This window comes from Astatotilapia calliptera, chromosome 5 (assembly GCF_964374335.1).
Source record: "Astatotilapia calliptera chromosome 5, fAstCal68.1, whole genome shotgun sequence".
Lineage (NCBI taxonomy): Eukaryota > Metazoa > Chordata > Actinopteri > Cichliformes > Cichlidae > Astatotilapia > Astatotilapia calliptera.
In genome coordinates this window covers 36,231,113-36,256,175 of record NC_137426.1, presented here as the reverse complement: position 1 = coordinate 36,256,175, position 25,063 = coordinate 36,231,113, and the positions used below count along the sequence as shown (strand labels likewise).

General features: G+C 44.9%; 1 protein-coding gene across 1 annotated transcript; it reads left to right on the top strand.

Moving 5' to 3' along the window:
• Positions 1–451: 451 nt before the first annotated feature.
• On the top strand, positions 452–12,147 carry klf15 (Kruppel like factor 15). The gene is made up of 3 exons (XM_026169089.2): positions 452–899; positions 2,869–4,330; positions 10,403–12,147. The coding sequence occupies exons 2-3, from the start codon at positions 3,084–3,086 to the stop codon at positions 10,569–10,571; spliced, it is 1,416 nt and encodes a 471-aa protein (XP_026024874.2). The 5' UTR covers positions 452–899; positions 2,869–3,083; the 3' UTR covers positions 10,572–12,147.
• The last annotated feature ends 12,916 nt before the right edge of the window (positions 12,148–25,063 follow it).

The window sequence follows — 25,063 nt, the reverse complement described above, 5'->3', positions numbered from 1 at the left end:
TTTGTCAGACTCAAGAGTTGGGAGTTCGTCTTGTAATCAGAAGGTTGCCGGTTCGAGCCCTGGTCGTTGTGTCCTTGGGCAAGACACTTCACCCGCTGCCTGCTGGTGGTCAGAGGGCCCGGTGGCCCAGTGGCGCCAGTGTCCGGCAGCCTCGCTTCTGTCAGTGCGCCCCTGGGTGGCTGTGGCTACAATGTAGCTTGCCATCACCTGTGTGTGAATGGGTGGATGACTGGATGTGTAAAGCGCTATACAAATACAGGCCATTTACCATTTGATCGACCTTATTGAGAAATACTAAGTCAACTTAGAAATTAATTTGAAAATGCAATTATCTTGCAGTTATCTCAAAACTTTTCACATCAGTTCCACTAGAACTAGCCTAATGAAACTGATCTCCTGTCCTTCTTAATAAATAAAGATTATTTTTTAAAGTAAAATCCATTTCAGCCAATCAAAGGTTGTAAGGCGCATTACGCCTCCATCTTGGATCCCTGAATGCCGACCCTCCAGTAGTTATTCATCATGACAAGGTACCACTCTGCTCCCTGCCTGAACAACAGTCCCACATGTTATTCCACGCAGCAGATCAACGGAGTGACAGACCGGACAACCCGCCTCCATCCCTGCAAAAACCAACCAATGAGACTACAGAGCGGGGACGAGCCTTCAGCGACATCCTCTCGTTTCTCACTACGCTGAGGCTGTAAGGTACCCTGGCAGTCATGTGACGGCTCCATAGTACAACTCAGTCAGCACTCAGTCCAGTCTGAACTCTTCCTCTGCTGCTGCTGCTGCATGGAGAACCTCAAGGGCAAACTGTGGCTCGTCGAATGCAACGGATAAAACACATCCTCCTCGCGTATTTTGCTCTGGGATTATATTCTGGTTGCACGATCGAGGTAAGATCGGAGTTTTTCTCTCTTTCTTTTCCCCCAGGTCTCTCAGAGCGTGCAGGACGCGTTTCCCTTCCGTGCCATATGCTGCAGCAGCAGGCAGGATGAAAACATGTTTACGTTGAGAGCGGAGACGCGTGCCTACTCATGCGTAATGCGCCGCAGAGAGGGACACTCGGGAAAAACAAAGCACACATATGTATACGGAGGACTTTCAGGGTTCACAGTTTAATCAGTTTGACACCAGAGTGTAAGTGAATGGAATCTGAATGAGTTTTGCTGTCCCATTTTCAGCTGCGCCTGAGAGTCACTGCTGTCTGAAACCCGATGGCGTGGAAGAGTTAATGGTTACACATGCCGATATAATTATTAAGCAAGTACAAATAAGGAGAAAAAACCATCAGCCATAATTACAATTTTAACATATGATTACAAAATATAGCCTTGAAATGTTGCATGTAAGGCGACAACATTTTGTGAATATAAATGCAACAACTTAAATCTAAAAGAATGCTTTTGCGCTGTGACTGATTTACTGATCCTTTATCGTCCTGTAAACACGCCGAACAGGTGATTTACGCATTCAGAGGAGGAACCCACGCTGCTCCTGGCTGCCCCCTGCGGCGTTTCAGGATAATGTTCTCTCTCTCTCTCCCTCCCTCTCTCTCTCTCGCTGGTCCGGGTTCATCCTCGTTCATTCAGACCATACAGGGGCCCCTAAAAAGGGAGGGCAAATAGTGGAGGCAGGGAGAGGGGAAGAGAGTATGACCGACGCTCCTCGTTCCAGGAAAATAGCCTATTTATGAAGACTACACTAGCACATTGTAAAACTATGATAATGTGAACTCATACTGCATACTATCACTCTGATCTGGACACATGTAAAGAAAGTACAGCCAGCTGACTTGTAAACATAGATCAGATACAGATACAGAAACCAGCCTCAGTTAAGGTATGTCATTGAACCATAGCTCTGTTAAGATATCATGAGAGTGTATCTAAAACTTGAGATTTGTTCCTGTAAACAGCATAGCGATGGTTAGACATAAAAGAACCCGAACTTAAGCAATGTTTAAAAATTCAAATATTTACATGTTTAAAATGGGAAAAGCCTTAAATTGGGAAAAATAAAAACCCTGTGATTGTGTGAATTACACGAAAGATATTGAAGCAGAGATTCAGGCAGATAAAGTCCAAACCTTTGTGACTAGTTTAAACATTAAAAGATCAGGGCCTCCAAAGTTGGCTGAGATTGACACTTTTTTTAAAACAGATTTTGAAACAAATGTTGTAAGTACAGTATTGCTATCAAAGGTCATAGCACACTACTTCAAATCCAGCTGCAATTTTTGATGAACTGCAGGGATCATTTACATTTACACAAATTTTGTGTGGTAGAAAAATAAACCGGGCTAATAATATGTAACATCCTTTAACGCTTGCACACTGGCATAGAAAATTGGGCTCCTCTATTAGTGTATGTGGATTCTTGACAAAATATGGGTGTTTTAAAATGGTTATAGCCAATGTACAAGTACCGAGACAACACAGGGAGAACACTAACTTAGTAGTTAAGCCCTCCAACATTACTTTTTATCAATTCATCTTTTCAAAAGAAACCAAACAAACCCAAAGAAGTTAGCAGAACTAAAAAAATGGCTTATGAGTTTATGAACTCATCAGAACTCTTTCAGAGTCAAAAATGACCCTGAGTGTTTTTCATGCACTTGTTGTTTCTGCACTCAAACCTAATAAAATGAATCATTTTAAGAAGGTAACACAATTATGCAGCATTGATACAGTTTAGGGACTTCTTTAACAATGAAGACATGGACACACTGTGTATGCATATATTTGTTTGCAGTTTTTGTTTGTTTATATATAATGGTATGCTTTCAGGCTTTGTCAAATGTGCAGCAGCTGCTTGTGGCATGGAGATTAACCGACTTGTCATCATCTCTGTTTATTCTTTTAGACATACTGTTTCCTGTCCGGAGACCTTGGATTGCGAGCGTCTTTCTCCAGCGCTAACACCAGGTGTTTTTGGTATCTCATCCGTGAGAAGTGTGACCTTTGTGACCTGGGTATATTTGGTCTCCTCCACCAGCAGAAGGAATAATTCTCTTGCAAGTCATCCCTAAACACAGACTCTGAGTCCAGAAAGAGACAGTGGTTTGGCAGTATCCAGGGATGGTAGATAACTCCTTTGTGAGTGAAGACACTTTTCTTCTTTACAGCGGTGCTCCAGTGGCCTGCCAGCAATCTGACATGGTCAAGGACTTGGGCTCCTACCAGGTTATGCCGTCACCATTTTCGGAGGAGGACCTGAGCGACTCATCCAGTCCTCGTTCCTGCTCCAGCCCAGACTCCCAGGTGCTGAGCTCCAGCTATGGTAGCAGCTCTAGTGCTGAAAGTCAGGACAGTATGCTGGACCACCTGCTGTCTCAGGCCTCCTTAGGGAGTGCCAACAGCGTTACCACAGAATCCGTGGATCCTATGCCATTATCCACTTTGCTGTGGGATTCACGGAAAGAAGAGCCGTTCAAACGTGAGCAAGTAAAGGAGGAAAATTTTGACTTCTTCACCTGGACCCATGGTGAGCTAAAAGAACAGCTTGTAGGGTGTTTCCAGCCCACGCTGGAAGAGATAGAAGAATTCCTGGAGGAGAACATGGACGTGGTGACAATGAAACAGGAGATCCGAGAGGATTGCCCAGAGTTGGGAGTAACGCAGGAGTCTTTTGGTCTAGAAGTTGGCCTGGAGTGGTGCGTAGAGGCCTCCCCTGAGCCTAAAGTAGAGCCAGAGGCAAAGTATTCTGACCAAACCGTTCCCACTGTCGGCACTGCAGGTCTGGTGGCTGTTGCGTCTAGTGACACCAAAACCACAAGAATTAACCCCACACAGGAGTCCAGCACAGGGGCCAAGAAGGAATCCACTAACAAACCTTCATCTTCAGACAGCGACACAAATGGTAATGGAATGCCGGTCATTCTGCAAATCCAGCCTATACAGATCAAGCAGGAGCCTACAGTGCCACCACTTACTCCAGCAGCCCATCCCCCACAGCCTGCCCCAGCCTCAGACATCAAAATTGCACAGCTACTGGTCAACATCCAAGGTCAAACTTTTGCCCTTGTGCCCCACATCCTGCCCTCCCCCAGCCTTAACGTCTCCTCAAAGTTTGTACGAATCGCTCCAGTCCCAATTGCAGCCAAACCTCTTGGGCTCGGGGACAGCTCTACTAGCCAGGCATCAGGAATCCTTGTTGGCGGACAAAAATTCCAGAAGAACACAGTGGCGGATCTCATCAAAATGCACAAATGCTCTTTTCCTGGCTGCACCAAGATGTACACCAAGAGCAGCCACCTGAAGGCCCACCTGAGGAGGCACACAGGGGAGAAGCCTTTTGCCTGCAACTGGCAGGGCTGCGGATGGAGGTGGGTACCGAGGAACCGAATGCTCTTACATATAACATAGTATGTTTAGTATGTTTTCTTAGCAGACTAGATTCAAAGATTGACTCATATATACGAGTGATTAAGTGTAACCTGTGTAAAGGTTTGTTTGTTAACACAGCAATAACAGCAGGCTGTAGCAGGCATCTGCATGATTTCATTACTGGCCTAGCTGCAGTAATTTTTTGTCAGTCGGACATATCCCTGTTCATCATGTGTGGTGCAGAGTCCAAGTAACTTAAACCCCCAAAATCCACAATCTAATATTAGTGTTTTAGGTTTAGACAAAAATTAAAAGGGGCATTTCTTAAAAAGTAGATTATGTTACATTTCACATTCAATCTAATTCAGTTTGTAACAGTAAAGCAAAAGATGCCATCCTGTGGTTTTTTCCTTTTCACTAACCCATTAAGCTGAAGAGCTGTTAGTAGCTGCCTTGCAGTCTAGCAAGTGCTAATTGGAGTGATGTGAGGTGGTGGCACCACAGAGATATCCAAGTTGGGTAAGAATAACCATGGTGTCTTTTTTTCTGTGGATGTAAACTAAATCTGTCACAGTGCATGTGGACTGGAGTCACATGGTCACAACATGGATGCCTCCTGTTGAGACCTGACAGCTGTGTAGTTGCTGGGGCAGCATGAGTGTGTGTGTGTGTGTGTGTTTGTGTTTTTTCAGTATAAAACAGCAAGAGTTAATTTAGAACCTGCTGTGTTTAATGGCAGAGGAAGAAGGTGGATGTCTTCATCAGTAGGCAATTACTTTGCTAATTAAAGTAAAGTGTCTTTTTGCTTTTATTAACGTGGAAGTCTGTTTGTGTGAATGTGATGGAGTTTGACTCCTGTTCAGAGTTGGCAGAGCTAAGCTGGCCTGTTTCCTGAGGACATCAGGTGGGATGTTCAGGCTGACCTTAAGCTAGTGAAGAGTACAACACTGACTTTATGTCCCATGAGTAAAATGAACTTTTGTACTTTTTAATCAGTAGCTCCAAAAAGGACCCAGAACGGATGGAAAACAGACATGTTTTAACTTAAAAAAAATAGTTCTGCCACTATCTTGAAAAGCTTTTCTTTAAACGTTGATAGTGAATAACATATTCTTGCCTATCTATCTATCTATCTATCTATCTATCTATCTATCTATCTATCTATCTATCTATCTATCTATCTATCTATCTATCTGTCTGTCTGTCCGTCCGTCCGTCCGTCCGTCCGTCCGTCCGTCCGTCCGTCCGTCCGTCCGTCCGTCCGTCGGCAAAACTGACTTTTTAATATTTTTAGAAAAGTATTGGAAGTGGAAGTTGCCACTAATGATGACTCAGATCTCAGAGGGTTAAGCTCTTTATGTACCATGTAGCCACAACTACAGCCAATTTAGAGTCACCAGTTAACCCAATATGTGTGTCTTTGTATTGTGGGACTACGATTTCCTGGACAAAAGCCACACAGACAAAGAGAACATACACACATAAACTCAGAGTGTTTTTGCCTCAATGCAAGAGTGCTGTACTCACCACAGTGTAGTCCCAAGTAACACTCCAGTGGAACAGTTTCTGTGGTGTAGCCATATAATAACAACTCATAAAAGAAGTTGTGGTCATTTCACATATTTCTGTCAGATCAGGTTGATGTCATATTGACTTTGGACTGAATTGAAAATCTGCACTTTGGATTTGTTAAAATGTGTTTGAATTAGATGACATGTTTTCAAATATGTAATTTTTACAAATCCAAAATATCTTTTCCAGTAAGGACTTCCCAGGAAAAGATTTAAAAAGCATGTTGACCATGTAGAACACTGACGCTAGACTGAACTTACAGCCGGCAACGATAAACAAAAACTGGGTAAAATATTTGGACAGGTCAGAAGCATAACATAATTTGATGTACAAGAACCAGTCTTTCAGGAGATAACATGCAGTCACTCACAAACTCAAAGCATGCAGGTAGCAGGCAATAAATAATATCTCCTAAAAGCTTTGTATTGTGGTATTCCCAACCTGGCAACATGCCACCAGGCATGTACCCTACAGCGGGACTGCTGTGTCCTGATACATGAGCTGCAGAAATTTGTGCAGTAGTAATCCAGGCAGTGTGTCCCAGCTAACAAAGGGCTCTTGTCTGTACACAAAAGGCAGGATCTAGTTAGGATGAAAGTGTGTGTGTGTGTGTTTGTGTGTGTGTGTGTTTCAGAGAAAAAAAGAGAAAACCAGTGTGTGTGAAACCCACTGTATGTGTTGGGATAAATGAGGGGGCCTCCCAAAGGGTGAGGGGGGCAGGTTGGGAAAATTATTAAAGTAGCTGCTGATTGAGCCGAGACGCAAAGACTACGATTTTAAGAGAAAAACGGGAAAAACATGTTGCTTATATTGTTAGCTTAACTGTTGTCAAGACGGTGGGAGAAAAAACGAGTTTTGCACACAGTCACTTGAAGGGAGCAGCAGTGAGGAAGTGAACAAAGACAAAGTGTTGAATAGTTACCATGACTGTGGGTTAGGAACGTCCAGGCTGCACACTGCATGAAAGGGAAGAGCGGGTATCAGGCAGGGTTCCTCATATGGACTAGGAGGAACAGGGAGAACGGTTAAAAGAACAAATGAATGCAGTACAGTGTATAACACGGTCACTCTAGATATAACTACGTTTACAGTGTAAAGAATTCAGATAAGGTTCACCCTGTTTTTGTAACGCAAAAACTGTGAAACCAAATTGCATACGAGAGACTTCAAAGGTAACATCTGCTGGTTTCTTAAACTACTACTAGTGTAGCTAAAATGCACCCAACCCTAACTCTCTTAAAAGGATCGCTAGAGACCTGGTGGAGTTAAGGAGGTAAGGTGAGTTATTAGTAGGTCGTGATGTCATCTTAACATGCCTCTGTTCATCCCTGCATTCAATAATTACATTCATGAATATGCCTCAAAACAAATGACGTCAGACAAGCAGTGCATAATCTTTATCTCATTGGCTGAGTAGGGTTTTTGTGGTAAAGTTAGCTGTGAGATTTGATTCAAAATAAAAGAAAGTTTTCACTAGTGATCTGGAACCTGATTAACAACACAAGGCTCCAAAAGGTTAGGTCAGCCACAGACACAGCTGTTCAGTACAGTGTGTGCCAGGCATGGGTTTGGCATTAAAATACTGATTCCTAACACTGGGCCAGAAACGAAGACATAATACAGAAATTCTCTTTACGAGAAGGATCCAGGTGTCTGTTTTCTGGCTGAGTTAGACAATAGAATGATTTTTCCCAAAATTATTTGTGTTCTTTTCAATTTGAGTCAGTGCTGGAGGAACATAGTTGGATAAACACTTGGCTGGATACTGTGCAGCCCTCTAATTCAAGGTTAGAAGGAAACAGACTGTAGAGGGCTGCTTTTAATTGTTTCCCTTTCTCACAAATGTCTTAACCCAATCTTTTATTTCTTTCTACTGCAGTTTAGTTCAAGTATGACAAATATAGATGTTGTTTGCTCTAAAGAAGAGTAACTACAAGCTGAAATAAAACCAAAGTTCATTGCAGGCAAAAAAAAATGGACACAACATTAGAAATCCTGTCACTGTTTCTCTGATGCTCTCTCACAGAGCAACAGATCCGAACCAGATGTTGGAATGTCAGAGCGATAGTGTTTCATCTATGCACGCCATGTAAAACTGTTTGCTGATCAGATTTGGGTGCACGTGGTTTATTGAAGGATATCATATGATAAAATTAGATTCAGACTTTGGGCTCTGTTCATGTATCAAATATCATCCACACAACCAGCCCTGCGATGAAGACACTGTCTGCCACTACACTAGGGATTACTCGTGCCTTGATTGTGAAATTATGAGGCAATGCTGATATTTATAACCCTAACCTTAACTTTGTCTTGTTGGAATATCTGATTTTGAGCTGGTACAGTAGTCAGTGTGTTCAACTTTGAAAACCATTTTTATTTCTGTGTCAGGCACGTGGTTAGTCGTGGTTTAGAGGTTCGGATTGGTTATATTCATCTTTATGTTTTTATTCTTTGTCACTGCTAGAATAACTTTGCATGACTGCACCTGTCATTCCTTTTAAGGCAACTGATTGGCTGCTCCGAACAAACAGCAGGTGCTTGGGCCTTCTGTGCCATAGCTGTTTTCCTGAGAGTAAATTTTTAGGGATATGTCAGTGAGATCCTACAGATCCAAGTGTAGAAAGCTAAACAAAGTGTGTATTCTAGCTTTTTGTCCACTAAGATTATTTATACCCATTTAAAACTTTGGTCATGTACAATATGAGTGGCACAGTATATTTGATTGAGCACACTTAATTCATAAACTAAACTCCAGATATAACGATGGCAAAAAACAAAAAAGTTTGAACATTACAGAGAAGATAAGTATCTACACACCGTCTATCCTACACATAGAGTTTGAGTTTTGCTGTGAGTCTGCTGGTCTCTGTCGGGGACTCGGCAGACACTTCTGCTCAGTAACTAGTCAATTACATAAGTCACAGTGTGGACTTTATCTACTTGTTTCAAAGAGTTTTTAACTGGCTAGATGCTGTGGTTGGGCTTGGAAGGGTTTCATTGGCAGGGTCCAGTTTCTTAAACTGCTGTCAGGTGTTGCATGCAATCTAACTTACATGTGTGCAGCATCATTTTTAAGCTCTAAGCTTCTTGTGCCTGCCAAGCATAGAGGGTAGATTGCATTTTAGTCTAGCTTTTTAAATGTTGCTCCTTAATTATAGGGCACAAGTGTACCAATTCATCATGCTGTCAAGTCACCAGAGTAACATCTGGGAGGCAGAGCCCAGCTGGGGACAGTCAGTTTCAGAGAACTAGGGTGCTGGGAAGAAACCCTGGAGCTGTCATCCTCGTGACTCCAGCCAAGTTTCTGTTTGTCCAAATGAGTAAGAAGGAAATGAGTTGAAGCATCAGCATTTGAAGCATTCTTGCTTGTGACCAGATAATGATGCAGTTGCAGTAAAAATCTTGGGATTGGCAAAAACAAGTTTCTAACTTAGGTAGTTTCCAGAAGTACAAGGTAAGAGACAAGGGCGTTATATATCGTTTTTAAATTTCGTGCCTTGAAATATCCATGCTCATTCAGATATATTTATGTTGTGTGCCTTGCAAGTGTTTCTTTTTGTTCAGAGCTGCCAAGCATACCGAGTTCCATCAAAAAGAGAACAACAGGTCTGGGTGAATTATGCAACTAGGTTGACAAAAGCGAGGCAGGATTTCCCTGAAACCACACGCGGCTGAAACAAACCCATACACAGACCTGGACAGACTGTCCTGGTCTTTTGACAACAAACATATTTTGTGATTTATTGTTTTTTTTTTAACTGTCAAAGACAACGGGCCCATTCATTTAGAGCTGAACAATCCCTTCACTCATTGTGTTTCAACCCTCTCAGGCTCAAATAAAGCTTTTTGTTGCTAATGCACAACCAAGTCCTGCAGTGGTACTTCTGAGTAAAAAAACCTCATAAAAAAGTATGTGCGGTAATCAAGTTGTTAGTTTTTAACTGTTGCAAATCGGCAACGCCTGCCTTGAGAGGGTTAAGAGTCAGCTCCCACTGGAGCTCACTGGAAAACCAATCGAGGCAGGTTTGTCAGGTTGGTCCTCAGTCTTATTCAGCTGTCTCATGGTCTTAATCATAACCCGCAGCAGGTGGAGAGCAGTTTTCTGAGGCTGCAGAGTAGAATAAGGCTGCCAGCTGCTGTCCAAGACTGTGTTGAAATCTGTTCATGGGATGAGGAACTTACTGAGAAGGAAGCTGATTTCTGTTCTGTTATTTATTGTCACAAAATATATATGGTGTTACTTTACTGATCTCCTTTTATACACCCTGCACTCACATGATAGTGCACGTATATACATGCAAGTTCACTGCACACAATCTAATTTTGTAGGAAACAGCCACACCTGTAAAGCAAACTAGTGCAAAATTGTTCAAGACATTTCCAGACAGTTAAGAAAAGTGAAGTCTAAGGTCACCAGATTTGTGACCTGTGCACGCACCGCCACCTCTCTCGGTTTGCCTTTGTTGAATTCTGAAACATTTCTGTTCTTCTTTCAGGTTCTCACGTTCAGATGAGCTGTCGCGTCACCGGCGGTCCCATTCGGGGGTTAAGCCCTACCAGTGTCCTGTATGTGAGAAGAAATTCGCCCGCAGTGACCATCTGTCAAAACACATCAAAGTCCACCGTTTTCCTCGAAGCAGTCGGACAGTCCGCTCAGCAAACTGATGCTCCACCTGCTGAGATTACTGGGATCACTGGGAATCCTTGGAACACCCTCGTACTATATCAGTACTTTTTAAAATTCTTTCCCCCCCTTTTTTTTGTCGTGTCATCAGCAAGTCATCTGGAACATGTGAGTTGAAGCAAACCTCAGTTGGCGTTAGAGTGGTCTGGGATTGTTATTGTAAGAAACCAACACGCTTACCATCCTGTCTGTAATCAGCTGAAGGTTGATGTCGGTGCTTTGGTCGGTTGTGCACTGTTCTTATCACCTGCCTGAGAAGAAAATAAGATAAGCTTATTTCGGTTCAGTCTGGATTATGTGATACGTTTGGTAATAGCCTTGCATTTCCATTCTAACTGGATACAGGAGCTGCCATTTATTTTCCTGAAAGCTGCTAATGTCTCAGACATGTTAAATTTATGCAATGTTTCAGAAGTGAAACTCACTTGGATCCTCATCAGCTACTACCCGAGTCGTAGTTACTTTTCCTTGGGTCCAGAGCGCTTTCTCTCAAGGTTTTGTCCTGTTGTTTTTGCTGCCTTGCACCACTGTTAATTGACTAATAACTGTGGATAACTTTCTATTCAGCTTGTGTCTGAAACACAATGAGGGAACTGTTTTACTGACGTGGACATGAACTACTGATTGCATAACAAAAGGAATAAAACATGATAAGCTATCAGGACTCCTCTTACTTTTTACAGGAACTTTGTAAACTGATGTAAAGAGGAGAGCTAAAAAGTGACAAACTCAAAGGTTAAGTGCACAGTGATTGTTAAAACTGGCCTTCTGATCAGTGTTAAATGTTATTTGTTGAATTTTAAGCCAAGTCATGTCTACCTGCTTCCTGGTCTTCTGTTTGTATCATAGTTTAAGCCTTACTGTAACAAAAACAAAATCATTGTTGGAGCGTGACATTGTTCTGGAAATCAAGCTTCTCATTGCAATGTGCTGTTTGACTGTTCACAACAGGGCCCTGAACTAAAATTGTTGCCTACATCTGCTAGTTTTACCTGATCTATTACTTTGCCGATGACACAATTTCTGCCTCGACTCTGCTTTATCTGTTACTCGAAACGCCCTGACGGCCTTCCACCTCAGCCAGCGAGTATCTTACCTTGAGGGGATGAATGAATTCCCACACACCATGGTGCTGACCTGCCATGAGCTGGAGAATGTGGTGGCAACGTCCCCAAATTTTTGAATGTTTTTATTTCTCTCGAACATTATTTGCTGTGTGTACAACAGCCCGTAGGGGTGCGACTATGCCGTCCATGTATAATTCATGTCTGTATAGTGACAACATGCAGGGGTACACAACATTGTACATCATTCCTTTTATTCAATTTTGAATTTTTAATGCTTGTGTCAGCACAGGCGTTTTATCGCATCCTATGAATGTATGTAAATATACAGGCGCGCACATCGCTGCATCCAGGAAACACACAGAGACTATTCTGATGATTTATAGTTTTCAACCCTAAATGTGTACATAACATTTCAGTACATATGGATATATTATATATTTTTCCTTTGTTCTATCCAAGATGCATTTACAAATAAAAGTGAAAAGAATCAGTCATGTATTGTTGTTTTTTTTGCTGTGTATTGCTGTGTTTATTACTTCAGGAGAGAACGGTGCTATTTCTGCAAACACACACATCCAGGTAAATATACTAATTGTGAAACTGAAACTGAGATGAAAATTCAGGACGGATTCTTTTCCAAGTTTCCTGTCGTACATCTAAATCTGTGACTTCAACGCCTTACTTTATAAGTATACCCCCAAAGCATTATGGGAAGTGTAAGGCAGAGGTAAATTTCATCTTGTTCCTGCAAGTCAATAAAAAGATACAAATATATTTTAATGCTTTTTCTATATTCTTTGTATATTTCTGGTGACTCGTTTAGCTGTTCCTTCTAACCGTACTGAACCAGTGGTGACATACACCTGGCAGTGTTGGTATATTTATTTTGGCTTAACCCAAGTTTAGTGTATTTTAATTAGCAGGGATAGCAGGAACAGCCTGCTCTGTTATTTGGCAGTAACACTGTTCTTGGGCCATGAATGAAAAGCCAGAGGTGAGAAGAATCGCACAAGACCCCAGCACAGAGCAGAGCAGGCATTAGTGATAAAGGGATGTAGCAAAAAGCAGAGTTAGCTGGAGGTGGGTTGCAAAGCAGCCTGTAGACTATGGACAGGATAAAGCACTCTAAATAACACCATTTGGCATTTGTCTTCCTGCGCTTCCTTGTCATTTCAATACTGCCATTGTTCTAAGCATGCTGAAAAACGACACTCTGGGTGGCAACAACTGTGCCAGACAGAAAGTCTCGTGGGACAGTGATCTGATCTTGAAATATAGAAGGCACTGCAATCAAGTCATCCTAAATTTAGACAACCATTGGTGCTCCCAATGTTTAGTACCTGGAGTAGTCTTTCTACAATAAATAGTATAAAAGAAAGCAGCATGCACAGACCTTCCACTGAATACTGATGAATTAACAGAGACATCTGATGTCTTACTCTAACAGTGTCCTCTGCTAGCCAGAAAATAACCATGAACTAGACCATAGACACCACAGTCTGCAGTCCTTAGTAGAGCTAGCTGAAGAACCACTAGGTGTAATTTATTGGCATTGTGCATATGAACCCATGACAAGGATAAAAAAGGATGCATACAAGCAGGGCTGAGTTCTGGTTTTACAGTCTGGAAAAACTGCCTGGTTACTGAACATGACAAATGAGTATTTTGTATCTTTCCACTTTATGATGAAAGTCATAAGCAGTAAATGAGGCAACTGAATGATATGTGTCATTTATCTCAGAGGAACACAAAATGTATTTGTTAAAAAGATTAAATGTGAACAATGAGTGTTTGTGCAAGCTTTGTTTGAAACTTGTCTTACTGGTAGTTACGAGGAAGTCTTACAATGACGCACTTGCTAAGCAACCGCACAGTTGTAAGTGTGATGGCCAACAGATGTGTTCTCGACTCTGTGAAGAGGATATCCTGATGAATACCTGGTGCAGCTGCCAAACCTTCACAGAAACACAACAACAGGTAGACTGCAGATGAGAACATGAGTGGGGAAACATTTTTCTTGATGTGTTTCAGAGTGAACCTTCTTCTGGTGAGGTCACTATGTTACACATGACGATGTTGAGATAAAGCCAAGAAGGAGACGTTCTCTCTGTATCCCTCCGATCCCTGCATTACTGTGCAACAGTATTGAGCCACTCCCCATTTCTTCATATTTTGCTAGGAAACCAACCACTTCCACTTTGCCAACCTCATTGCTGACATCACTGATCTAGTCCAGTCATGTTTGTTTGCTTGTTTATTTAGAATTTGACCAGCAGAGTCTACAGTTTCCATAAGCTGGAGATGGATTGTGCAGATGTGCAGGAGGCAATGTGTTCAAAGCACATGGGCAGGGATTAGTATGAGCTGCCTATTGTATGATTATTTCCCGTCTAACAGGAAATGTGGTTCCTGAGGTACTTCATGTTGCATGCTGAGCATACAGAAACACGTGTACAGAACACACGGGAGCACAGCCAGTGAGCATGTCCTGGTTTAGTCCATTTTCTCACTTTGTTAAAAACGGTAATTTAAAAATTAACCTACATGTTGTGTTTAATAAGACCTGAAACTAGGCATGGGGCACCCAATTCTAACTTTTCAAAACTGTCTCGAGCTTCCAAAGTGCAGATGATTTGGAATACTGCTCCAAGTGTGATTCCGAACACACAAGTCGTGTGCTCATGGCTAACTGAGGTTTTGAAAGGTAGCTTACCTTCTGCTTCTAGCCAGGTGCCAGGATTCCTATTTTTCATGAACCAGACTCATTTGGACCGGGCCTTGTAATTACTGTCTTTCATGCTACTGGTTTTATTTATTACAAGTGGGCACACGCAAATGTATAAAAGAATTCTTAGCTTATTCAAATTATTACTGACACATAGATGAAATGAAGAGAGAAAGAGAGAGCGGTGTACTCGTTTAACTTCATTTAATTCTCTCTGTGAATGGAGCAGAAAAACAAAACCTGCAGGAACATTCAGGTCTAACTTTATCTATTCTGCTTTAAACAGAGAAGTTGCGCCCCTGGGCGCCTCCTGGGTGAGGTGTTCCAGGCATGTCCCACCGGGAGGAGGCCCCGGGGCAGACCCAGGACACGCTGGAGAGATTATATCTCTCGGCTGGCCTGGGAACGCCTTGGTGTTCCCCTGGATAAGCTGGAGGAGGTGGCTGGGGAGAGGGAGGTCTGGGCCTCTTTGCTTAGGCTGCTGCCCCCGCAACCCGGCCCCGGATAAAGCGGATGAAGATGGATGGATGGATGGTTATTTTCTTGATCTATTGTCAGGCGATGATGATGATGATGATGATGATGATGATTAGCATTATTTAACCAGCTTATTCTGGTTTAGGTTTAGTTCTGCCCGTGTTTCTTTTTTTTTTTTTTTGTCCCGTTTGGATCTTTAGCCATCAGAATTGTTGTCTTAAGGCCAAGAAAGATGCCAAGCGGATTTATTTTACCAAGTGGATCATCATGGCCTTGCCATATTGGTCCATTTGATTGACTGGAATATACGAGGCACAGGTACACGCACACGCAGGTTGTTATTGCCAAGTTCCACATTTATTCACACGTTTCACAGGTTTATGCTTTTCACATAGACTGATAGCTCGTTCCCAGCTGACGTGTGTCGTTTTTTTCATCCCGCCACCGCTCTCCGTTTCACCATAAAACAGGGGAGGGAAAACCATCGTCAGTCCATAATCACCATCAGCTGTTCTTACCGGCGTCTCCCGTACCGCCCCGTTGAGCCCACTGCACCACTCCTCCCCTGCAGCCGCGCCCGGGGCCCCGCCTCCGCCACATTGACCTTTATTATAATTATGTATTTATTTTATTTTCAGCTGCTACAAACGGGACAGACATGACTGGGGGATAGGACAGGGAGAAAGAATGAAAGAAAGAGAGGGAGAGAAAGAAAAACAGAGGGGAGAAGAGACGGTGAGAAAGTGGGGAAGAAAGAAAGAAAAACAAACAAAACACCTGGATCACCTGTATGGATAAAAAAAAACAGAAGAGAAAGCAAACAATAAAAGAGCAACATAATAAAAACAGCACCATCACAATAAACTAGCTAGCAGTAGATAACAGTAAATACTAAATATTAAACGATATTGTGCAGCACGCAAGATAGACAGCGCACAATGTGCTTTGAGGCAGCAGCCAAGAAAGGTGTAGTCCGCTTCTGTGTACACCTGTGTGCATACCTGTGTGGATCAGCATGCTTGTATTCCAAAGGTTTCTCCATGTAACGATCTGCTAGGGAGTGTGGGGAACCATAGCCCCGTCCCCCAGGGCATGAAGCAGGTATGGAGGAGATCCAGGCCCCAGACATCCAGAGGCCCCAGAGTACAAGGACCCGAGGAGGACCACCAAAGGGGGGGAACCGTGCCACCCTCTTGGGAAGAGCTGAGTAGAGCCCCAAAGGAGAGGTCACCCAGCAGCTACGGAGCAGAGGCCAGAGGGGGTTGCAGTGGCGTGCCCGCGGGCTCTGCCGGCAGCCAGTTGTGCCAGAGAGGACCGAGCTTCAGGCCCAGAGGCCTGAGGCCTGAGGGCACCGCACCCCCCGGAAGGGGCCCAGCCGGGCCACAGGCGCCAGGCCCCGCAAATCGGCCACCAGGAGTGAGCCGGTACATACATGAGCGCCCAGCCCCAGTCGACAAGGACCACCAACACACCAACGTCTGAGGGCATCAGCCACTGGCAGGGAGTGTGGTGAGAGGAGATAGGCCTCCGTACTTTAGAGGGCCTGAGATGTACCCAGAGAGGTTGAGTCTAAGACCCAACCTGACATATAGACACAGACGAACAGGCGCACGTGGACACAGACGTGCATTCCCACCCCATATACACAACCAAATACTCGGCACTCACCCAACGTGTAGACAGACACAAATAGACACTGCACAGACAGTCGCACTCCCCAAACATACTCTATATCCCAGGTCCAGGTACCCCCGCCCCCAGAGGGGCAAGCTGCACCTAGACCCAGGAGATGTAACCCTTCTCTCTGGGGTGGAGGCAAGCGGACCACCTCCTTATCTGCAGTAGCAGGGAGGCCCCGCATCCCAGACCCCAATCTGACGGCCAGCACCTCCTCCCAGCCCCCCAGCCCTGACGACTAACAGAACCGGGGTGAGTGAAGACCTCAAACCTCACTACGCCCGCTCATATGTAGTGTTGCTGTGTGCTGTTCTAAAGTGCATTTAAAACTCAGGAGAGCATGGTACTAGCTTCCTCTCAGAGAGCAGCACGACTCTTCCTGAAAACCCTTAGTGTCTAAATGCATTTAAAATTGAGGGTAGGGCACCAGCGCCAGAGGTGGGTTGGAGTACACCGACCCTCCTCTGGATGCTGTAAAACGTGCCCACCCCCAAGGCCCTATATGTATGTGTTATGTGAGAGTGTGAGTAATGTGGATGTCTAGGTTGCAGAATAAAATTGAGGCACAGGCGGCCAGAAGGGGACAGAGGGGGAGTGCCTCCCCTGCACCCTGGTGACATACCTGCACCCCAAGCCCTGCAGGTGTGGGTGGGTGTGGTAGAGCGGGAATAGGGAGGCAGCTGAGGATGGGGAGGGAAGAAAGGGAGGGGCAAGCGGCCCCTCCCTGCGGCCAGCTCCCCCGCTGACCCCAGTAGGCACCCCCACACTCTGGAACCCACCAGGGCAAGGGGGCCCAAGCCCATCCGGACCGGGGCCGGCAGCAGCAGCACCGCCCAGCCCCACAGAGTCCGGGGCAGCCCTCCCGACTCCACCCCAGAGAAAACTGCACCCACCCCATCATCTCCCAAACTACACAAGACAATAGACACCCAGGTTGAGTTCATTCTCCACCTCTCCTATATCTCTCCCCCACCTGCAGAGTGAGCTCCTGTAGAGAGACCACCTGCAAACATATAACAACCTCCCCACCAGTTAGAGAGCCCCCTACTTGGGCTGATGCACCAGAGGTCCCCTGCACTGGAGCTGAGCCCCCCACACCCACCCGCCCTCAGCTCCGGCGACACAACAGCCAGGACCCAAGCCCCCAAGGCCCAGCCAGCACCCCAGACCGGGGGCAGAGCACCCCCAAGCCTCCACGCCCGTCCCGGACCCAGCCAGGGGCAGCCAGGCTACCAGACCAGTAACCAACGTCCGCCAGCACAGACCCTCCCCCATCTCCGCTGCCCGTGTTTCTTAGTCTGCGTCTTTGTGTATTGTTTCCTGTTTTATTTTGAAGGATTATGAATTATGTCAGTGTGTCCAGCTTCGCTCCCCCTGTCTCGTTAGCCCTAATCTCTCCCAGCTGTGTCTCCCTCCTGTTTTCCATTCCCTGATTACTCCCCTGTGTATATTAGCCCTGTGTTTGCCTTTGCTCAGTGTCGTGTGGTACCCTCAGATCCTGCCTGTGTGTTTCCGGTTCTCAGTGTTCATTGTTCTGTTTGTTTTGTTCATTACCAGCAATAAAGCTGCGGTTTTTGAAATCCTGTCTCCACAAGTCCTGCATTTGGATCCTCACCTCCGCCTGCCCGCACCCAGAGCCCTGACTGAACGACGCGACCATAACATGGATCCAGCGGACTCTGCTCACCTCGAGGGAGAGGTGGATCTTGCTCGCATCATCGGACTGATGAGTCGCATTAGCCACGCCTCAGATTTGCGAACATTCTCAGTTGGGCTGAGTGCAATAGAAGCCATATTTGACAAAAATCCTCACCTGCGCCAGCTCTCTATAGCCTTGGAGTTCAGCCGTTCGCTGACCCAGGCTAAGGAGGCAGTCAAAGCCCGGGAGCTGGCCCAATTCACCCTCATCTCCCCATCCACACCGCCTCAGTCACAGCGAGCAAGCCCTCTCACGCCGCCGCAGCGGACGGAGCTCTCTTCAGTACCGCTGCAACAACTGCAGTCGCAGCATCAGATTCCTTCCTCCCTCACGTCTACTTCCGACCACCCGTCACCTGCCTCATGTTTGGCAGGAATGTGGTCGGAGGATGAGGGGCCGGTCACCGTTGCTCCGATACCTTCTGTTTCCTTTGCCGCTCCCATTTCCAGGAGAAAGCGGCGTTCTCATCATCGCCGCCCCTCACCGTAGCCGGAGTCCAGTTCCTGCTCCAAACGGCCGGACGTGGTGAGTGAACAGGACAGTTTTCACCCAGCTTCTTCCAAGCCAGGAATTCTAAGCTCAGAGCCAGTAAATCCAGAGTCAGTTAACTCTGTGACTGTTAACTTCAAATTGGTAACAGTAGAAACTGATGATCCTAAGATGGCTGACTCTGAGCATTCTAATGATCCATTCTTTGGTTCTTCCAAGTTTGAGATAATTCAGGAGTCAGATGATCTTATTTCACCAGAGTTGAAAGAAGATTTTTGTTCTGTAACTGAGCGTGGGGTTTCTGGATGTAATTCCTGAGCCACCTGTTTCTGGATTAGTTAATGGTACAAGGTTAGCTTCAGTGATACAAAACAATAGCGTGATTTCTGATGCAGGTAACGTGTGAGTCAGTTAGGAAATGTTTTGATTTGGACAAAAGTAGACTCACTCAGGATATTAAAGATGCTGCTCTAAAGACAATTTCTCCAACTGCTGAACTAAACATGGACAGTTGAATTTTCCAGCGAAATTCCATCTGTGCTGTTCAGACTACACCTCATGACACTGTTGTTGGTGTTACTTCACCCATGTGTTACGCGGCTCACCAGCCAGTTCATTCTGAGGCTGCCTGTGAAAAACCTCATGTTTCCATAACCTCTCCTGAGTTAAAAATCACAAGCCCAGAGTATGTCTATTCAAAGACTGTTTGTGTTGCTTGTTGTGAACTCTTCAAGTCTGTGCATTCTGTGACTGTCCAGGTTAAGACCAACAAGGTGTCATCTGCTGTTAACAAGCTGGCAAAGGAACTTGGTTTGAGCACTGCAGAGTTGGTTGCTCAAGTTAAAGTTTCGAGTTCCCTCGATGTTGTCTGTATAACTCTGTGCGCCATGCTTTTCAGCCAGTAGTCCTGGAAACTGTGGGTGTAACTTCCCAGGCTGCATTTTGTAAGACTGCTTCACACCCAGTTTATTCATACACTGCTTGTGTGAATTCTCCAGTGCCTGTGAATGCTCCTGAACTCACCTTTCCTAACACTGCTAATGCTTACCTGGACGACTTAAAAATAGCCTGCCATAAGTCTGTTTCCAAAAACCATAAACCTGGTTTTTCCCATAACAGTTACTGCTTCTATGATCTGCTCTCCGTCTCCCGTTCCTGTTCCCAGGGCAGCTTGGGCCTGGCTTTTTCCCTTGCACCCATACCAGCTCCTCGAGTGGGGGTGGTTGAGGTCCAGCTGGTCCCTGCTTCAGTTCCCAGGCTAACTGAGGCTCCGTTCATCCCTGCACCCGTACCCGCTCCTTGGGTAGGGATGGCGGGCGCCCAGTCTCTGCCAATGCCTGCTCCGGCTCCCCGGGTGAGCGCAACCGTGCCCCTGCCGACTCTTGCACCCGTTTCGGTTCCTCGGGTGGAAGCAGCAGAGGCCCAGCTAGCTCCTGCACCCACACTGGCTCCCAGGCTAAAGGCAGCCAGAGCCCAGCTTGTCCTTGTACCCATATCTGTTCCTTGGGAGGGGATGGCTGGTGTTTAGCCAAGCCCAGTACCCGTACCTGTTCCTGTTCCCCGGAGGAGAGCTGCTGAGAGTCTGTTGCCTGCTCAGTCGCAAGTTCAACAACCATCATCACGACCACCACTACAACTTCTGTTTCAGTCAGCTGCCCAGCCGGAAGCTCAGCAATTAGTGCAACTATCCATTCAGCTACACTGGTCCTGCATCAGTTCCTGCTGGAAGCTCTAAAGAGCCAAGCCAGCACTCCGCGGCTCCCATGCCACTGTCTGTCTCCGCTGGCAGTTCAAGAGAACTGTTTCAGCCGTCCACCTCTGCTGGAGGGTCCGAGGGGCCCGTCCAGTCGTCTTCTGTTTTAGCTGGGGGTTCAGGAGAACCCAGCCAGCATCGTGTCAAGTTGGCTGGGGGTTTTGGAGAGCCCAGCCAGCATCAAGCTACGTTAGCTGGTGGGTCCGAGGAGCCAGTCCAGCATTCCACCTCGTCAGCTGGGGGTCCTGGAGGACCCAGCCAGCACATCCTCATGTCCGCTGAGGGCTCTGGGGAGCCCATTCAGCCACCACCTGCTTCACCACCTGCAGCTGCCACACTGCCGTCTGGTCCCGCCGTTGCCACGCCGCCCTCTGATCCAGCTCGGCCTGTACCACCTCGCCTTTGCCAGCCACTTTCCAGGTCTCTAGTTGGACGTCATGGCCATCGAGGGCGGCCTCCTGAACGAGTTCGTCGCCGTGGCTGGCCTCCGGACCTGCTTTGTCACCGTGACTGCATTCTGCGTGGCTGGCCTCTGGACCTGTTCTGTCGCCACTGCTGTCCGCACGGCAGGCCCCCTGAACTGACCTCCAGGTTGACTCCCTGAACTTTTGATTTGTGGACTCGTGATTAGGGATGGGTATCGTTTAGGTTTTATCCGATACCGGTGCCAAATCGGTACTTTTGAAACGGTGCCGGTGCTTAAACGGTGCTCGAACCGGTGCTTAAAGAATGGAGAACACAAACTTTGTCCAAAAACCTCTCATGTTCAGCTGTTTTTTTGTAAAAAGATAACAATGTTAGCCTTTTCTGCAGCTATGGGGCATATATGGTATCACTCTTGGCTGGAAGCAGTGCTTAAACAATGGGAAAAAACACAAACTTTGTCCAAAAACCTCTCATGTTCAGCTGTTTCCCACTTTTTCTTTGGTCATTTTAGCCTTTTTAGCCAGGGTGAAGGGAGCATCTGCCATCAAACAAGAGGACAGCCGCATGTAGCTATGATGATGTTTGCTAGTTCACCTTACGTGCATTAATGTAATAACGTGGTTAGCCTACTCAACGTAAATTACACACGAACAACGTTAAGCTACTCACTCAGAGAAGAACGGCTGCTGCTGCATCATCATCCTCATCATTTCTGCTACACTGGCAGGGCTAGGGGCCAGGACTCTATTCTTCGGGTTTTTGGGGGATGTTGCTCCGGGTCCGATAACTGGCAACCCACCCAACGTGCACAGTGTGAGGTCTCGCAGCAAGCTATCAAATACGGCGCATTTCTCGGCTTTTAAAAAAAACGCTATGCGTCGCCAGGTGTTTCATCGGATTCGAGGTGTTACCTCCTTTGACAGTATCACAGTATCAGCTTAAAGCACTTGTTGCTGCTGAGTTTGCATATTTTGCTGTGAAGTACAGCCAGACTTCTGACCGCTTCGCCTTGGACATTTTTAATCTGTAGCTCTGCTCTAACTGAACGTACGTACCTGGCCCCGCCTACTATCCTGGGAAACGTAAAATGATTGGCTAGAAGTGTATCACAGCTCAGGAAAAAAAAGCACCGAAATAAAGCACCGAAATGTGCGCTGCTTTTCGGTCTGGTTACTACCGTTTATGTCAGAACACCGGTACCCATCCCTACTCGTGATGGATCTTGTTTTGTGTTGAACTGTTTTCTTGTGTTTTTTGGACTGATCTGGGTTCATGCTCCTTGTTTTTTGTTTCTGTAAACTGAAAGGCTCTGCCTCCCATTCTATGGGATCTCAATTTGTTCATGTAAATGGAGAGTCCTCTTCACACACTAAGGTTAATCATGGAGTTCCACAGCGTTCAGTGTTAGGACCCATTCTGTTTACATTATACATGCTTCCATTAGGAAGTATCATCAGAATGCATAGCATATATTTTCACTGCTGTGCAGATGACACCCAACTCTATCTGTCTATGAAACCAGATAACAACAATTAGTTAAACTGCAGGACCTGGATGGCCTCTAACTTTCAGATGAAACTAAAGTTATTGTACTCGGCCCTGAAAATCTTAGAAATATGGTATCTAACCAGATTCTTACTCTGGATGGTATTACGTTGGCCTCCAGTAACGCTGTGAGGAACCTTGGAGTCATTTTCGACCTGGATAAATGCACAATGCTTTTAATGCACATATTAAACAAATATGTAAGACTGCGTTCTTCCATTTGCGCAACATCTCTAAAATTAGAAATATCCTGTCTCAGAGTGACGCTGAAAAACTAGTTCACGCATTTATTACTTCCAGGCTGGACGACTGCAGTTCATTATTATCAGCAAGTCCTAAAAACTCCCTGAAAAGACTTCAGTTAATCCAAAATGCTGCAGCAAGAGTCCTGACAGGGACTGGAAAGAGAGCCCGATTGTGCTCCGGTAGGTTTCTTCCTGTTAAAAGGGAGTTTTTCCTTCCCACTGTTGCCAAAGTACTTCCTCATATGATTGTTGGGGCTTTCTGTTTTTTCTTTATATTATTGTAGGGTCTTTATCTTAAAATATTAAGTGCCTTGAGGCAACTGTTGCTGTGATGGCTTTATATAAATAAATATTTATTTAAATAAATATTAATAAACATTGTTAATGCTAATAAACATTCAAGGGAATAAAACATATAACCCAGTAACTGACCAGTTTTTGATAAATGTAACATTGTTTCTGATCATTATTGGTATATTGTCGGCCTGATTGTTACAACAGACGCATGGCAGCACTTTTACTGTCATTCAAATCTATGCTTGTGCTTCTCTGTGATTTTCTTTGTGCATCTAGATTTGCATCTGTGTCATAAGCCAGCCAGTCTGAGATCCGTCCGTTCATACATTCGTTCCACATTTTTCCTTCTTAAGTCCATTATTTATGGTCAAACCATATCAAACTTGGCTTCTGTGGAGAGAAGATGCTGTAATCCCAGTACATTATACAAGGACAGTGGTTGCTAGTAACAACTCTTTGTTTGTCCCTAATAATAAAGTAACTTCTGACCCATACCAGCTTTGGTTTCTTATACAGTTTTTATGAGCAGCTGTTAAGAGTCGGGTCGTATGGGAATAGTTATCACCTCCCTCACCTCACAGCTATTTTTGCTCTCAATAACTCCTCCTCCTAAAGTAATGCACACACACAAACACAAAGATGTACATGTTGCCCGCTTTACACCCATGAAGTGCACATCTTTACCACTGTATCAGCTCTCTATCTTTTATAATCCCCGTCAACTGCAAACATGGTCCACAACTTCTTGTATGTGCAGTTTTTTTTAAATACATCAGCAAAATCTGTTCATCTGGGGTGCACCAAGACTGAAATTCCACATGAAAACCAGCTAATCTAGTTTAACACAAAGCCACGATGTGGGTGGTGTGGGGTACAGAATAGAGGGCTAACTGCTGCCTGTTTGGAGTACCGAACACAGACCCCTGCAGAAGAACAGGACGATGTGCATTAGCCAGCATTATTTTATGTATCATGACTATTTGTTGAATGCATGTGGTCAGTCTCACACTTGCTGCATTTCACTCTGTGCCATTTTGTGTGCAGTACATTGGTTTTGACCACAAGAAATGGGCCACTTACTGAGCATATGAAAAGGAAATCATGAGGTTTAAACCTTTTGCCTACATTACAACATTACTGTAGCCCTTTTTACTACATGTACACAAATTCAGCTATATTAACTCATATTTATGTCCCCTGGCAGAAAAAGTGCATAACTTGAGACTACATAAAAACCTAGCACCGCCCACTGAAACCAACCCAGCAGCTTTCTGGGCCCATCTAGTCTGCATATTGTCTGAGTAAGGTCCAATTTACAGCGGTTTTCTGTTGAAATCTACTTTTCTTTTGTGGTTTCAGGAGAAGAGCATATAAGCACAAAGACAAAGAAAAATCAAAATAGATGCTGCATACATTTCAGCAGACTTGAGATTGCTATCTCTATGGTTAAAATTGTATATCTGCCCCATCTGTGTAGGTGAAGTGTGGCTGGAGAAAAAGAAAGGAAAAAGGAGACAATTAAAGGTAGAGTAGGAGATGTTAAAGGACATTAAAGAAGAGTAGTTAACACATACATGCACACTTAAAGCTAAGATAAAAAACTAGAGTAGCTTAGCACTAAAAGCGTATTCCTTAACCCAAAGCTTTAGAGACAAGCATTTTTTGAAGTGATTACATAGACTTCAGAGGGATAGTATTTGTTTTTCCTTTTGGTGTTCTATACAGACAACCAGCGTGTAAATGTGTCCTCTCAAGTCTTGAAAGTCAGCGGGCCAAAACAACCAAAAAAAAAACTTAAAAGGATCAGGCCGAGGTCATCATCAATGATTTAGACCTCGGAGGGTTCGTGGAAGAAGAAACCCATTCATAGTGAATAAAAATCTTGGTGTTAAAACTGAACCAAACGAGTTGGTTATGTTATGTCTGCACTTTGGTATCAAACTTCTATTTAAATTTCAGGTCATGCAGATCTGTTGCAGCATTCAAACACCAACAGATTTCTAATAAAGCCGAGTCTGTCAGGTAAAAGGATGGTCCTGTGTATCATCACTCACAGCTTCTCAGGGATCCTCC

Coding starts and splice junctions, on each gene's coding strand:
- klf15 (XM_026169089.2), top strand. CDS start 3,084: ATGGTAGATAACTCCTTTGTGAGTGAAGACACTTTTCTTCTTTACAGC. Junction 4,331..10,402: donor TGGCAGGGCTGCGGATGGAG/GTGGGTACCGAG, acceptor TTCTTCTTTCAG/GTTCTCACGTTCAGATGAGC.